The sequence below is a fragment of the Coloeus monedula genome (assembly GCF_965178545.1).
Source record: "Coloeus monedula genome assembly, chromosome: 31".
Classification (NCBI taxonomy): domain Eukaryota; kingdom Metazoa; phylum Chordata; class Aves; order Passeriformes; family Corvidae; genus Coloeus; species Coloeus monedula.
In genome coordinates, this window is record NC_138811.1 from 1330858 (window position 1) to 1345086 (window position 14229).

General features: G+C 60.3%; 1 protein-coding gene across 1 annotated transcript in view; it reads left to right on the plus strand.

Moving 5' to 3' along the window:
• The window catches only part of VAV1 (vav guanine nucleotide exchange factor 1), a gene marked incomplete at both ends in the record, with an annotated part of 31199 nt that extends 17425 nt beyond the window's left edge, over nt 1-13774 (plus strand). Inside the window, 11 exons of the mRNA XM_082299277.1 lie at nt 540-637; nt 1975-1997; nt 2168-2213; nt 3098-3234; nt 4783-4848; nt 4998-5029; nt 6315-6431; nt 6516-6603; nt 11653-11767; nt 12939-13087; nt 13721-13774. Of these exons, the coding sequence (XP_082155403.1) occupies nt 540-637; nt 1975-1997; nt 2168-2213; nt 3098-3234; nt 4783-4848; nt 4998-5029; nt 6315-6431; nt 6516-6603; nt 11653-11767; nt 12939-13087; nt 13721-13774 (925 nt within the window). The remainder of the gene's footprint in view (nt 1-539; nt 638-1974; nt 1998-2167; nt 2214-3097; nt 3235-4782; nt 4849-4997; nt 5030-6314; nt 6432-6515; nt 6604-11652; nt 11768-12938; nt 13088-13720) is intronic.
• Between the last annotated feature and the right edge of the window lie 455 nt (nt 13775-14229).

The following is a 14229-nucleotide window of genomic DNA, read 5'->3' on the forward strand; positions in this document are numbered from 1 at the left end:
GGTGGGTCAAGGGTTGGTTGGAGGTCAAGGGGTCAAGGTGGGTGAAGGTGGAGTGGATGAAAACAAGATGGGTCAAGACCAGGTTGGATCAAGGCTGGAGGTCAAGGTGGGTCAGGGATTGAGTGGAGGTCAAGGGGTCAAGGTGCGTTAAATTTGGTTGGACACCAAGGTGGGTCAAGAGTTGGTTGGAGGTCAAGGTGGGTCAAGAGTTGGTTGGAGGTCAAGGTTAGTCAAGGTTGGGTGGAGTTCAATGGGTCAAGGTGGGTCAAGGTTGGGTGGAGATCAGGGTGGGTCAAGGGTTGGGTCAAGACCAAGGTGGGTCAAGGGTTGCTTGGAGGTCAAAGCCAAGGTGGATTTGGTCAAGGTCAAGGTTGGACCCTCCAGGTTGAATGATCCCGGTGAGACCAACCTGGCCCAAGATCCAAGTGGGTCATGGATTGGTCACTCCTGGGTGGGCTCGGGTGGGTGTGGGGCACGGCTGGTGGTGTCCCCTGTGGCCGTGACCCCGCGTCCCCCCCGTGTCCCCCCTGTGTCCCCAGGGGCACCTTCTACCAGGGCTATCGCTGCAGCCGCTGCCGGGCCCCAGCCCACAAGGAGTGCCTGGGGCGGGTGGGGACCTGCGGGAAGGCCGGAACTGGTGAGGAGCATCATGGGATTGGGGAGGGGCATTGTGGGATTGGGGAGGGGGATCAGGGAATGGGGGAGGGGCATTTTGGGATTGGGGAGGGGCATTGTGGGATTGGGGAGGGGACATGGAGAGGAAATGGGGTGGGGATGGGGGTAAGTAGGACGGGGAGAGTGGGGCATCATGGGATACAAGATGGCTGACACTGAGTATTATGGGATACAAGATGGCCGAAACAGAACAGGGCATTGTGGGATACAAGATGGCTGCCATTGAGTATTATGAGATACAACATGGCCGACACAGCGCAGGGCATTGTGGGATACAAAGTGGCTGACCCTGAGTATTATTGGATACACGATGGCTGACACAGCACAGGGCATTGTGGGATACAAAGTGGCGGGCACTGAGTATTATGGGATACAAGATGGCCGACAAAGCACAGGGCATTGTGGGATACAAGATGGCTGCCATTGAGTATTATGAGATACAAGATGGCCGAAACAGCACAGGGCATTGTGGGATACAAGATGGCTGCCATTGAATATTATGAGATACAACATGGCCAACACAGCGCAGGGCATTGTGGGATACAAGATGGCTGACACTGAGTATTATCAGATACAAAATGGCTGCCATTGAGTATTATGGGATACAAGCCGGCTGACACAGCACAGGGCATTGTGGGATACAATATGGCTGACAGAGGTCACCCGTGGGCCGCTAATTACCGCAGCATTAATTAGAGGATGGGTTAATGAATGCCATCGTTAATTACAGCAGGCATTAATAAGCACCAGGATTAATTAAGGGAGGGGCCAACTAGCCCCATCATTAATTAGAGGCGGTTTTAATTACCTCAGTCATTAATTAGGGGAGGGGCTAATTACTCCATAATTAATTAGGGCAGGGGCTAATTACCCCAGCTCTGATTGGCTCCAGCATTAAATAGGAAAGGGACTAATTACCCCATTCTTAATCAGGAGAGGACTTAATTACCCCATAGTTAATTAAGAGAAGCTGTAATTACCCCATTACTAATTAAGGCACGGGCTAATCGCCATATCATTAATAAGAACACGAATTATTTACCCCATCATTAATTAAGGAGTGGGCTAATTACCCATTAATAATTAGGGGACGGGCTAATTACACCATCATTAATTAAGAGGTGGGCTAATTATCCATTAATAATTAGGGGACGGGCTAATTACCCCATCATTAATTAAGAGGTGGGCTAATTACCCATTAATAATTAGTGATGGGATAATTACGCCACAATTAATTAATTAATTAATTAATTAAAGCGCTAATTACCCCCACTAACGAGTCCTTCCCCCTCCCCCCAGATCCCGGCTCCGGCCCCAGGAAGGTACCAAAAACCGGGAAAACGGCTCCGAATGGGCTGAAATCCCCGGATTTTTTTGGGGGGGGCCCTTAGGGGTTCCCGGGGGGGTCCCTGGGGGGGGTCCCAGCCCCCCCAACCCCCCCCCAAACCCCCCCTCCCCACTCACGGGGGTCTCCTTCCCCTCCCCCCCCCAGAACAAATTGCAGCGGCCGGGACCTGACAAGAAACGGGGGGAGCTGGGTGAGGAATTTGGGGGGCCTGACCCCCCCCGGGGAAGATTTGGGGGGGGTCCTTGGGGAGAATCTGACCCCCCCCAATTCAAATTTGGGGGATCTGATCCCCCCCGGGGCAGATTTGGGGGGTCCTTGGGAGGGATCTCACCCCCCCCATTCAAATTGGGGGGTCCTTGGGAGGGATCTGACCCCCCCCAGTTCAAATTTGGGGGGTCCTTGGGGGGTCCCGACCCCCCCCGGGGCAGATTTGGGGGGGTCCTTTGGAGGATCTGAACCCCCCAATTCAAATTTGGGGGGTCTGACCCCCCCCGGGGCAGATTTGGGGGGAGTCCTTGGGAGGGATCTGACCCCCCCCAATTTAAATTTGGGGGGTCTGACCCCCCGCATTCAAATTTGGGGGGTCCTTGGGGGGTCCTTGAGGGGGATCTGACCCTCCTCAATCAAATTTGGGGGGTCCCGACCCCCTCCGGGGAAGATTTGGGGGGTCCTTGGGGGGATCTGACCCCCCCCTTCAAATTTGGGGGTCCTTGGGGGCGATCTGCCCCCCCCAATTTAAATTGGGGGGGGTCCCGACTCCCCCAGGGGCAGATTTGGGGGGTCCTTGGGGGGATCCACCCCCCCACCCCCCCCCTTCAAATTTGGGGTCCTTGGGGGTTTTTTACACCCCCGTCCCCCCCAGTCCATTTTTGGGGGTCTCAGGGGTTTTTTGACCCCCCCCAGTCCATTTTTGGCGTTCTTGGGGTTTTTTGACCCCCCCCCCAGTCCATTTTTGGGGGTCTCAGGGGGTTTTTGACCCCCCCCAGTCCATTTTTGGGGGTCCCGTGGTGGGTGGGAGGGGGGGGGGGCTGGTTCCACACTCGGGGTTCACCCCTTGGCCCCCCCCGCCCCCAGGGCTCCCCAAAATGGAGAGCACCCAGCCCTACAGCGGGGTGCCCCCCCCGCCGGGGGTCCTGGCCCCCCCCCTGCGCCTCAGCCCCGGCGACGTCGTCGAGGTCACGGTGGCCGAGGCCGAGGAGCTCTGGTGGCAGGTGGGGGATGGGGGGCGGGGTGGGCACCCGGGGGGGGGGCGGCGGGACCCCCGGGGTGAGGGTGGGACCCCCGGGGTGAGGGTGGGACCCCTGGGGTGGGGATGGGACCTGCGAGATGGGGATGGGACCCCCAGGGTGGGGATGGGACCTGCGAGATGGGGATGGGACGTCCAGGGTGGAGTTGAGACCCCCGAAATGGGGATGGGACCCCCGGCGTGGGAATGGGAGCCTCGGGGTGGGGTTGGGACCCCTGGAATGGGGATGGGACCCCCGAGGTGGGGATGGGACCCCCGGGGTGGGGGTGGGACACTTGAAATGGGGATGGGACCCTCAGTGTGGGGTTGGGACCCCTGAAATGGGGATGGGACCCCCGGGGTGGGGATGGGACCCCTGAGATGGGGATGGGACGTCCAAGGTGGAGTTGAGACCCCCGAAATGGGGATGGGACCCCCGGCGTGGGAATGGGAGCCTCGGGGTGGGGTTGGGACCCCTGGAATGGGGATGGGATCCCCGAGGTGGGGGTGGGACCCCCGGGGTGGGGGTGGGACACTTGAAATGGGGATGGGACCATCAGGGTGGGGTTGGGACCCCTGAAATGGGGATGGGACTCTCAGGGTGGGAATGGGACTCCTGAGGTGAGGATGGGACCCCCGGGGTGGGGTTGGGACCCCTGAAGTGGGGATGGGACCCCTGAAGTGGGGTTGGGACCCCCGGGGTGAGGGTGGGACCTGCGAGATGGGGATGGGACCCTCAGGGTGGGCTTGGGACCCCTGAAATGGGGATGGGACCCCTGAAATGGGGATGGGACCCCCAGGGTGGGGATGGGGCCCCTGAGATGGGAAAGGGACCCCCGGGGTGGGATTAGGACCCCCAGGGTGGGGTTGGGAACCCCGGGGTGGGAACGGGACCCCCAAGGTGGGGTTGGGACCCCTGAAATGGGGATGGGAACCCCGGGGTGGGGATGGGACCCCCGAGGTGGGGATGGGACCCCTGAAATGGGGATGGGACCCCTGAAATGGGGATGGAACCTGCGAGATGGGGATGGGACCCCCAGGGTGGGTTTGGGAACCCCGGGGTGGGAACGGGACCCCCAAGGTGGGGTTGGGACCCCTGAAATGGGGATGGGACCCCCGAGGTGGGGATGGGACCCCTGAAATGGGGATGGGAACCCCGGGGTGGGCTTAGGATCCCCAGGGTGGGGATGGGACCCCCAAGGTGAGGGTGGGACCCCAATGTTGAAATGGGGATGGGACCCCCAAGGAGGGCGATGGGACCCCTGAAATGGGGATGGGACCCCCAAGGAGGGCGATGGGACCCCTGAGATGGGGATGGGACCCCCAGGGTTGGGTGGGACCCCAATGTTGGGGCCGGGACCCCCGCAGTGGGAAATGGGGTCTGGGCGGGGGATGGGGACCCCCAGGGCCAGGAGGGACCCTCAGGACCCTTCCCCATTCCTGGGGGGGGTCTCGGGGGACCCCTCAGGGTCTTTCCCACCCCCCCCGGGGGTCTCGGGACACCCCCCTGGACCCCCCAAATTTCGCCCCCCAGGGCCGGAACGTGGCCAGCGGGGAGCTGGGCTGGTTCCCCAGCAGCGCCGTCAGACCCTTCGTGCCCGTGAGTTTGGGGACCCCAAAAACCTCCCCAAAACCCCCCCCAAAAAAATCTTTGAGGGGGGAGGGTCCCGGGGAATTTGGGGAGGGGGATGGGGGGGTCTCATCTGGACCCTCCCCTAAATTCTGCTCCTCCCCCTCTCCCCCCCTCAGGTGCCGCTGCCGGATCTGTCCGTGTACCCCTGGTCGGTGGTGGGACCCCAAATCCTTCCCTGAGACCCCCAAATCCTCCCCGGGACCCTCAAATTCTCCCCTGAGAGGCCAAATCCTCCCCTGGGACCCCCAAAATCCTCCCTGGGACCCCCAAATCTTCCCCTGGGACCCCAAAGCCTTTCCTGGAACCCCAAATTCTTCTCTGGGATCCCCAAATCCTCCCCTGGACCCCCCAAATTCTCCCCTGAGACCCCAAATCCTCCTCTGGAACCCCCCAAATCCTTCCCTGAGACCCCAAATCCTCCTCTGGAACCCCCCAAATCCTTCCCTGAGACCCCAAATCCTCCTCTGGAACCCCCCAAATTCTCCTCTGGGACCCCAAATCCTCCCGTGGGACCCCAAATCCTCCCCGAACTCCCAAATCCTCCCCCGAACGCCCCAAATCTTCCCCTGGGACCCCAAATCTTCCCCTGGGACCTCAAATCCTCCTCTGAAACCCCCCAAATTCTCCCTGGGACCCCAAATCCTTCCCTGAGACCCCCAAACGCCCCAAATCCTCCCTCTGTGACCCCAAATCCTCCCCTGGGACCCCCAAATTCTCCCCAGGACCTCCAAATCCTCCTCTGGGACCCCCAGATTCTTCCCTGAGACCCCAAATTCTCCTCTGGGACCCCCAAATTTTGCCCTGGGACCCCCCCCCCGTAGCCCCTGGGACCCCAAATCCTCCCCTGAGACCCCCAAATTCTCCCCTGGGACCCCAAATCCTCCCCTGAACCCCCCCAAATCCCCCTCTGGTACCCCAAATCCTCCTCTGGAACCCCCAAATCCTCCCCTGGAATCCCCAAATCCCCCACTGTGACCCCAAATCCCCCACTGTGACCCCAAATCCCCTTCTGGTACCCCAAATCCTCCCCCAAATCCCCCTCTATGACCCCAAATCCCCCACTGTGACCCCAAATCCTCTTCTGGTACCCCAAATCCTCCCCCAAATCCCCCTCTATGACCCCAAATCCCCCACTGTGACCCCAAATCCCCTTCTGGTACCCCAAATCCTCCCCCAAATCCCCCTCTATGACCCCAAATCCCCCTCTATGACCCCAAATCCCCCACTGTGACCCCAAATCCCCTTCTGGTACCCCAAATCCTCCCCCAAATCCCCCTCTATAACCCCAAATCCCCCTCTGTGACCCCAAATCCTCCCTTGGCACCCACCCCCCCTCCAAAATTCTTTCCCCCTCCCCCTCCCCACCCCACCCCTCCCCAAACCCTTTTCCTCTGGGGTTGCCCGGTGCCATTTTTTGGGGTCACCCCGCGCAGGTTCGGGGGTGCCCTGGAGCGCGCGGGGGCCGAGCGGGCGCTGTCCCCCCGCTCGGACGGCGCCTTCCTGGTGCGCCAGCGCCTCAAGGACCCCGCCGACTTCGCCATCAGCCTCAAGTAGGGAGCGGGGGCGCTTTTGGGGTCAAGGGGGAAACCCCAAAAGTACCCCCCGGGTGACCCCCAAAACCGCGGGTGTGGCAGGTACCGCGGCGAGGTGAAGCACATCAAGGTGACGGCGAGCGAGGGGCTCTATAGGGTCACCGAGAAAAAGGCCTTCAAGGGGCTGGTGGTGAGAGCGCGACCCCAAAAGCGTCTTGGGGGCATCCCAGAAATCCCGGCAAGCCCAAATCCTTCCTTAGGGTCACCCCATAACTCCCAGGAACCCCAAATCCTTCCCCAGCCCTCCCAGGAATCCCAAATCCCCTCTCAGGGTCACCCCATAACCCTCAGAACCCTCCAAATCCTTCCTTAGGGTCACCCCATAACTCCAAGGACCCCACAAAATCATCCTCAGGGTCACCCCATAAACCTCAGGATCCCGCAAATCCTTCCCCAGCCCTCCCAGGAACCCCAAATCCACTCTCAGGGTCACCCCATAACCCCCAGGAGACCCAAAATCCTTCCTTAGGGTCACCCCATAACTCCCAGGACCCCCCAAAATCATCCTCAGAGTCTCCCCATAACCCTCAGAACCCCCCAAATCCTTCCTTAGGGTCACCCCATAACTCCCAGGAACCCCAAATCCTTCCCCAGCCCTCCCAGGAATCCCAAATCCCCTCTCAGGTTCACCCCATAACCCCCAGGACCCACAAAATCCTTCCCCAGCCCTCCCAGGAACCCCAAATCTACTCTCAGGGTCACCCCATAACCCCCAGGAGACCCAGATCCTTCCTTAGGGTCACCCCATAACCCCCAGGACCACCCAAAATCATCCTCAGGGTCACCCCATAAACCTCAGGAGACCCAAAATCACCCTTAGGGTCACCCCATAACCCTCAGAACCCCCCAAATCCTTCCTTAGGGTCACCCCATAACCCCCAGGACCCACAAAATCCTTCCCCAGCCCTCCCAGGAACCCCAAATCCCCTCTCAGGGTCACCCCATAACCCTCAGGAGACCCCAAATCCTTCCCCAGCCCTTCCAGGAATCCCAAATCCCCTCTCAGGGTCACCCCATAACCCCCAGGACCGCCCAAAATCATCCTCAGGGTCACCCCATAACTCCCAGGACCCCCCAAAATCATCCTCAGGGTCACCCCATAAACCTCAGGATCCCACAAATCCTTCCCCAGCCCTCCCAGGAACCCCAAATCCACTCTCAGGGTCACCCCATAACCCTCAGGAGACCCCCAAAATCACCCTTAGGGTCACCCCATAACCCTCAGGAGACCCAAAATCCTTCCTTAGGGTCACCCCATAACTCCCAGGAACCCCAAAATCCTTCCCCAGCCCTCCCAGGAACCCCAAATCCCCTCTCAGGGTCACCCCATAACCATCAGGACACCCAAAATCATCCTCAGGGTCACCCCATATCCCCCAGGACCACCCAAATCCTTCCTTAGGGTCACCCCATAACCCTCAGGACCACCCAAAATCATCCTCAGGGTCACCCCATAACCCCCAGGACCCACAAAATCACCCTTAGGGTCACCCCATAACCCTCAGGAGACCCAAAATCTTCCCCAGCCCTCCCAGGAACCCCAAATCCCCTCTCAGGGTCACCCCATAACCCCCAGGACCCCCCAAATTCACATCAAGGTGACGGCGAGCGAGGGGCTCTATAGGGTCACCGAGAAAAAGGCCTTCAAGGGGCTGGTGGTGAGAGCGCGACCCCAAAAGCGTCTTGGGGGCATCCCAGAAATCCCGGCAAGCCCAAATCCTTCCTTAGGGTCACCCCATAACTCCCAGGAACCCCAAATCCTTCCCCAGCCCTCCCAGGAATCCCAAATCCCCTCTCAGGGTCACCCCATAACCCTCAGAACCCTCCAAATCCTTCCTTAGGGTCACCCCATAACTCCAAGGACCCCACAAAATCATCCTCAGGGTCACCCCATAAACCTCAGGATCCCGCAAATCCTTCCCCAGCCCTTCCAGGAACCCCAAATCCACTCTCAGGGTCACCCCATAGCCATCAGGACACCCAAAATCATCCTCAGGGTCACCCCATAAACCCCAGGAGACCCAAAATCTTCCCCAGCCCTCCCAGGAACCCCAAATCCCCTCTCAGGGTCACCCCATAACTCCCAGGACCCCAAAAAATCATCCTCAGAGTCACCCCATAAACCTCAGGAGACCCAAAATCCTTCCTTAGGGTCACCCCATAACTCCAAGGACCCCCCAAAATCCTTCCTCAGGGTCACCCCATAACCCCCAGGACCCACAAAATCACCCTCAGGGTCACCCCATAACCCTCAGGAGACCCAAAATCCTTCCCCAGCCCTCCCAGGAACCCCAAATCCACTCTCAGGGTCACCCCATAACCCTCAGGAGACCCCAAATCCTTCCCCAGCCCTTCCAGGAATCCCAAATCCCCTCTCAGGGTCACCCCATAACCCCCAGGACCGCCCAAAATCATCCTCAGGGTCACCCCATAACTCCCAGGACCCCCCAAAATCATCCTCAGAGTCACCCCATAAACCTCAGGATCCCACAAATCCTTCCCCAGCCCTCCCAGGAACCCCAAATCCACTCTCAGGGTCACCCCATAACCCCGAGGAGACCCAGATCCTTCCTTAGGGTCACCCCATAACCCTCAGGACTCCCCAAAATCATCCTTAGGGTCACCCCATAAACCCCAGGCGACCCAAAATCTTCCCCAGCCCTCCCAGGAACCCCAAATCCCCTCTCAGGGTCACCCCATAACCCCCAGGAGACCCAAAATCCTTCCTTAGGGTCACCCCATAACCCTCAGGAGACCCCAAATCCCCTCTCAGGGTCACCCCATAACCCCCAGGACCCCCCAAATTCACATCAAGGTGACGGCGAGCGAGGGGCTCTATAGGGTCACCGAGAAAAAGGCCTTCAAGGGGCTGGTGGTGAGAGCGCGACCCCAAAAGCGTCTTGGGGGCATCCCAGAAATCCCGGCAAGCCCAAATCCTTCCTTAGGGTCACCTCATAACTCCCAGGAACCCCAAATCCACTCTCAGGGTCACCCCATAACCATCAGGACACCCAAAATCATCCTCAGGGTCACCCCATATCCCCCAGGACCACCCAAATCCTTCCTTAGGGTCACCCCATAACCCTCAGGACCACCCAAAATCATCCTCAGGGTCACCCCATAACCCCCAGGACCCACAAAATCACCCTTAGGGTCACCCCATAACCCTCAGGAGACCCAAAATCTTCCCCAGCCCTCCCAGGAACCCCAAATCGCCTCTCAGGGTCACCCCATAACCCCCAGGACCCCCCAAATTCACATCAAGGTGACGGCGAGCGAGGGGCTCTATAGGGTCACCGAGAAAAAGGCCTTCAAGGGGCTGGTGGTGAGAGCGCGACCCCAAAAGCTTCTTGGGGGCATCCCAGAAATCCCGGCAAGCCCAAATCCTTCCTTAGGGCCACCCCATAACCCTCAGGAGCCTCAAAATCCTTCCCCAGCCCTCCCAGGAATCCCAAATCCCCTCTCAGGGTCACCCCATAACCCTCAGAACCCCCCAAATCCTTCCTTAGGGTCACCCCATAACTCCCAGGACCCCAAAAAATCATCCTCAGGGTCACCCCATAAACCTCAGGATCCCGCAAATCCTTCCCCAGCCCTCCCAGGAACCCCAAATCCACTCTCAGGGTCACCCCATAACCCCCAGGAGACCCAGATCCTTCCTTAGGGTCACCCCATAACCCTCAGGACCCCCCAAAATCATCCTTAGGGTCACCCCATAACCCTCAGGAGCCCCAAATCCTTCCTTAGGGTCACCCCATAACCCCCAGGACCCACAAAATCCTTCCCCAGCCCTCCCAGGAACCCCAAATCCCCTCTCAGGGTCACCCCATAACTCCCAGGACCCCAAAAAATCATCCTCAGAGTCACCCCATAAACCTCAGGAGACCCAAATCCTTCCTTAGGGTCACCCCATAACTCCAAGGACCCCCCAAAATCATCCTCAGGGTCACCCCATAACTCCCAAGGATCCCCCAGATCCTCTCTGGGGGCGGTTTTTGGGGTCGCTGATCCCCTCTGGGGCGGTTTTGGGGTCGCTGATCCTCTCAGGGCGGTTTTTCGGGTCCCTGATCCCCTCAGGGGGGTTTTGGGGTCGCTGATCCCCTCTGGGGTGGTTTTTGGGGTCGCTGATCCCCTCAGGGCGGTTTTGGGGTCACTGATCCCCTCTGGGGCGGTTTTGGGGTCGCTGATCCCCTCAGGGCGGTTTTTGGGTCACTGATCCCCTCAGGGTGGTTTTTGGGGTCGCTGATCCCCTCTGGGGGGTTTTTGGGGTCACTGATCCTCTCAGGGGGGTTTTGGGGTCGCTGATCCCCTCTGGAGTGACTTTGGGGTCGCTGATCCTCTCAGGGGCGGTTTTTGGGGTCGCTGATCCCCTCAGGGCGGTTTTGGGGTCGCTGATCCCCTCTGGGCGGTTTTGGGGGTCACTGATCCCCTCAGATGGGTTTTTGGGTCACTGATCCCCTCTGGGGTGGTTTTGGGGTCACTGATCCCCTCTGGGGTGGTTTTTGGGGGTCGCTGATCCCCTCTGGGGCGGTTTTGGGGTCGCTGATCCCCTCAGGGCGGTTTTTGGGTCACTGATCCCCTCTGGGGCGGTTTTGGGGTCGCTGATCCCCTCTGGGGCGGTTTTTGGGGGTCGCTGATCCCCTCAGATGGGTTTTGGGGTCGCTGATCCCCTCTGGGGGGTTTTTGGGGTCACTGATCCCCTCAGATGGGTTTTGGGGTCGCTGATCCCCTCAGGGGCGGTTTTGGGGTCACTGATCCCCTCTGGGGTGGTTTTTGGGGGTCGCTGATCCCCTCTGGGGCGGTTTTGGGGTCGCTGATCCCCTCAGGGCGGTTTTTGGGTCACTAATCCCCTCTGGGGCGGTTTTTCGGGTCCCTGATCCTCTCAGGGGGGTTTTTGGGGTCGCTGATCCCCTCAGGGTGGTTTTGGGGTCCCTGATCCCCTCAGGGTGGTTTTTGGGGGTCGCTGATCCCCTCAGGGCGGTTTTGGGGTCGCTGATCCCCTCAGGGCGGTTTTTCGGGTCCCTGATCCTCTCAGGGGCGGTTTTTGGGGTCGCTGATCCCCTCAGGGCGGTTTTTGGGGTCGCTGATCCCCTCTGGAGTGACTTTGGGGCCGCTGATCCCCTCAGGGGGGTTTTTGGGGTCGCTGATCCCCTCTGGGGCGGTTTTGGGGTCCCGGCAGGAGCTGGTGGAGTTCTACCGGCGGAATTCTCTCCGGGATTGTTTCAAGGCGCTGGACACGACCCTGGCCGTGCCCTACAGGGACCCCGAGAGCCACCTGGCACCCCAAAACCTCGGTACGCGGTTGGGGAGGGGGCAAATATTGGGGTGGAGGCGGTGGGGTCACACATCTCGGGGGGCCTGGGGGTTGTGGGGTGACCCTGAGTGGGGATTTTGGGATTCCTGGGTGTTACGGGGTGACCCTGAGGGGGATTTGGGGGTTCCTGGGGGTTGTGGGGTGGCCATGGGAGGATTTGGAGGGTCCTTGGAGTTATGGGGTGACCCTGAGGGGGATTTTGGGGGTCCTGGGTGTTATGGGGTGACCTTGACGGGGAATTTGGGGGGTCCTGGGGGTTCTGGGGTGACCCTGGGTGGGAATTTGGGATTCCTGGGGCTTGTGGGGCAACCCTGAGGGGGAATTTGGGGGGTCCTGGGTGTTATGGGGTGACCCTGAGGGGGAATTTGGGGTTCCTGGGGGTTATGGAGTGACCCTGAGTGGGATTTGGGGGTCCTGGGGGTTGTGGGGTGACCCTGAGGGTGATTTTGGGGGTCCTGGGTGTTATGGGGTGGCCAGGGGAGGATTTGGGGGGTCCTGGGGGCTCTGGGGTGACCCTGAGGGGGTCTCTGTCCCCTGGTGCCACCCGAAGCTTCAGCTTGAGCAAGGCTGGGAGAGTTTGGGGTTGGAATTGGGGATTTCACCGTGTCCATCTGTCCCTCTGTCCATCTGTCCCCTCTCTGTCCCTCTGTCCCTCTGTCCCCTCTGTCCCTCTGTCCCCTCTGTCCCCTCTGTCCCTTCTGTCCCTCTGTCCCTCTGTCCCCTCTGTCCCTCTGTCCCCTCTGTCCCCTCTGTCCCTTCTGTCCCTCTGTCCCTCTGTCCCCTCTGTCCCTCTGTCCCCTCTGTCCCCTCTGTCCCTTCTGTCCCTCTGTCCCCTCTGTCCCCTCTGTCCCTCTGTCCCTCTGTCCCCTCTGTCCCTCTGTCCCCTCTGTCCCCTCTGTCCCTTCTGTCCCTCTGTCCCCTCTGTCCCCTCTCTGTCCATCTCTGTCCCTCTGTCCCTTCTGTCCTTCTGTCCCTCTGTCCATCTGTCCCTCTCTGTCCCTCTGTCCCTCTCTGTCCCCTCTCTGTCCCTTTGTCCCTCTCTGTCCCCTCTGTCCCCTCTCTGTCCCTTTGTCCCTCTCTGTCCCCTCTGTCCCTCTGTCCCCTCTCTGTCCGTCTGTCCCCTCTCTGTCCCTCTGTCCGTCTGGCCCCAGGTGCCATCCGCAGTTTCGGCTCGGCCAAGGCCCGCTACGACTTCAGCGCTCGGGACCGGACGGAGCTGTCGCTGCGGGAAGGGGACATCGTCCGTGTCCTCAGCAAGAAGGGTCACCCCGGCTGGTGGAAGGGGGAGATCTACGGCCGGGTACGGCCCCGTCCCCACCCCACAGGGTCAGCGGGGTCACTCCAGGCCCCCTGACCCCATCCCCACCCCACAGGGTCCATGGGGTCACTCCAGGCCCCCCTGACCCCATCCCCACCCCACAGGGTCCATAGGGTCACCCCACACCACTGACCCCATCCCCACCCCACAGGGTCCATAGGGTCACTCCAGGCCCCCTGACCCCATCCCCACCCCACAGGGTCAGCGGGGTCACTCCAGGCCCCCCTGACCCCATCCCCACCCCACAGGGTCCATAGGGTCACTCCAGGCCCCCTGACCCCATCCCCACCCCACAGGGTCAGCGGGGTCACTCCAGGCCCCCTGACCCCATCCCCACCCCACAGGGTCCATAGGGTCACCCCACACCACTGACCCACACCCCACAGGGTCACTCCAGGCCCCCTGACCCCATCCCCACATGGTCAGTGGGGTCAGTGGGGTCACCCCACACCACTGACCCCATCCCCCATATGGTCAGTGGGGTCACTCCACACCGCTGACCCCCCACCCCACATGGTCAGTGGGGTCACCCCACCCTGCTGACCCCCACCCCACATGGTCAGTGGGGTCACTCCACGCCACTGACCCCTGTCCTGACCTGTCCCCTCTCCCCAGGTCGGGTGGTTTCCCGCCAATTACGTGGACGAGGATTATTCGGATTATTGCTGACGGGGCCACCCCGAATCCGCGGCCCCCGATGTCCCCAAACCCCAAATCCCGTTAATTTATGCCTCTTCCCGCCCGGGAGGGACAATAAACGAGGATGAGGATGAGGATGAGGATGAGGATGAGTTCCAGAGGGGGATTTTACGGGAAAGGGCCCCGAATGTCCAGGCCTGGCACAGAATTCCAGGAAAAGGCCACGAATGTCCGGCCGAGGGCAGAGGTCAAGGCCGGACACTTGGGTTGGATCCCTGGGATGGATCCAAGTGTCCGAGCAGGGATGAGTCCGGCAGGAAGGGAATTCCAGGATTGCGGGAAGGGAATTCCAGGATTTTGAAAAGGGAATTCCATTATTTTGGAAAGGGAATTCCAGGATTACGAGAAGGAATTCCGGGATTTTGGAAAGGGACACGGGGTGGTCAGACAGGGATTTGTCCAGGGGGGTTCTGGGAAGCGGGGTC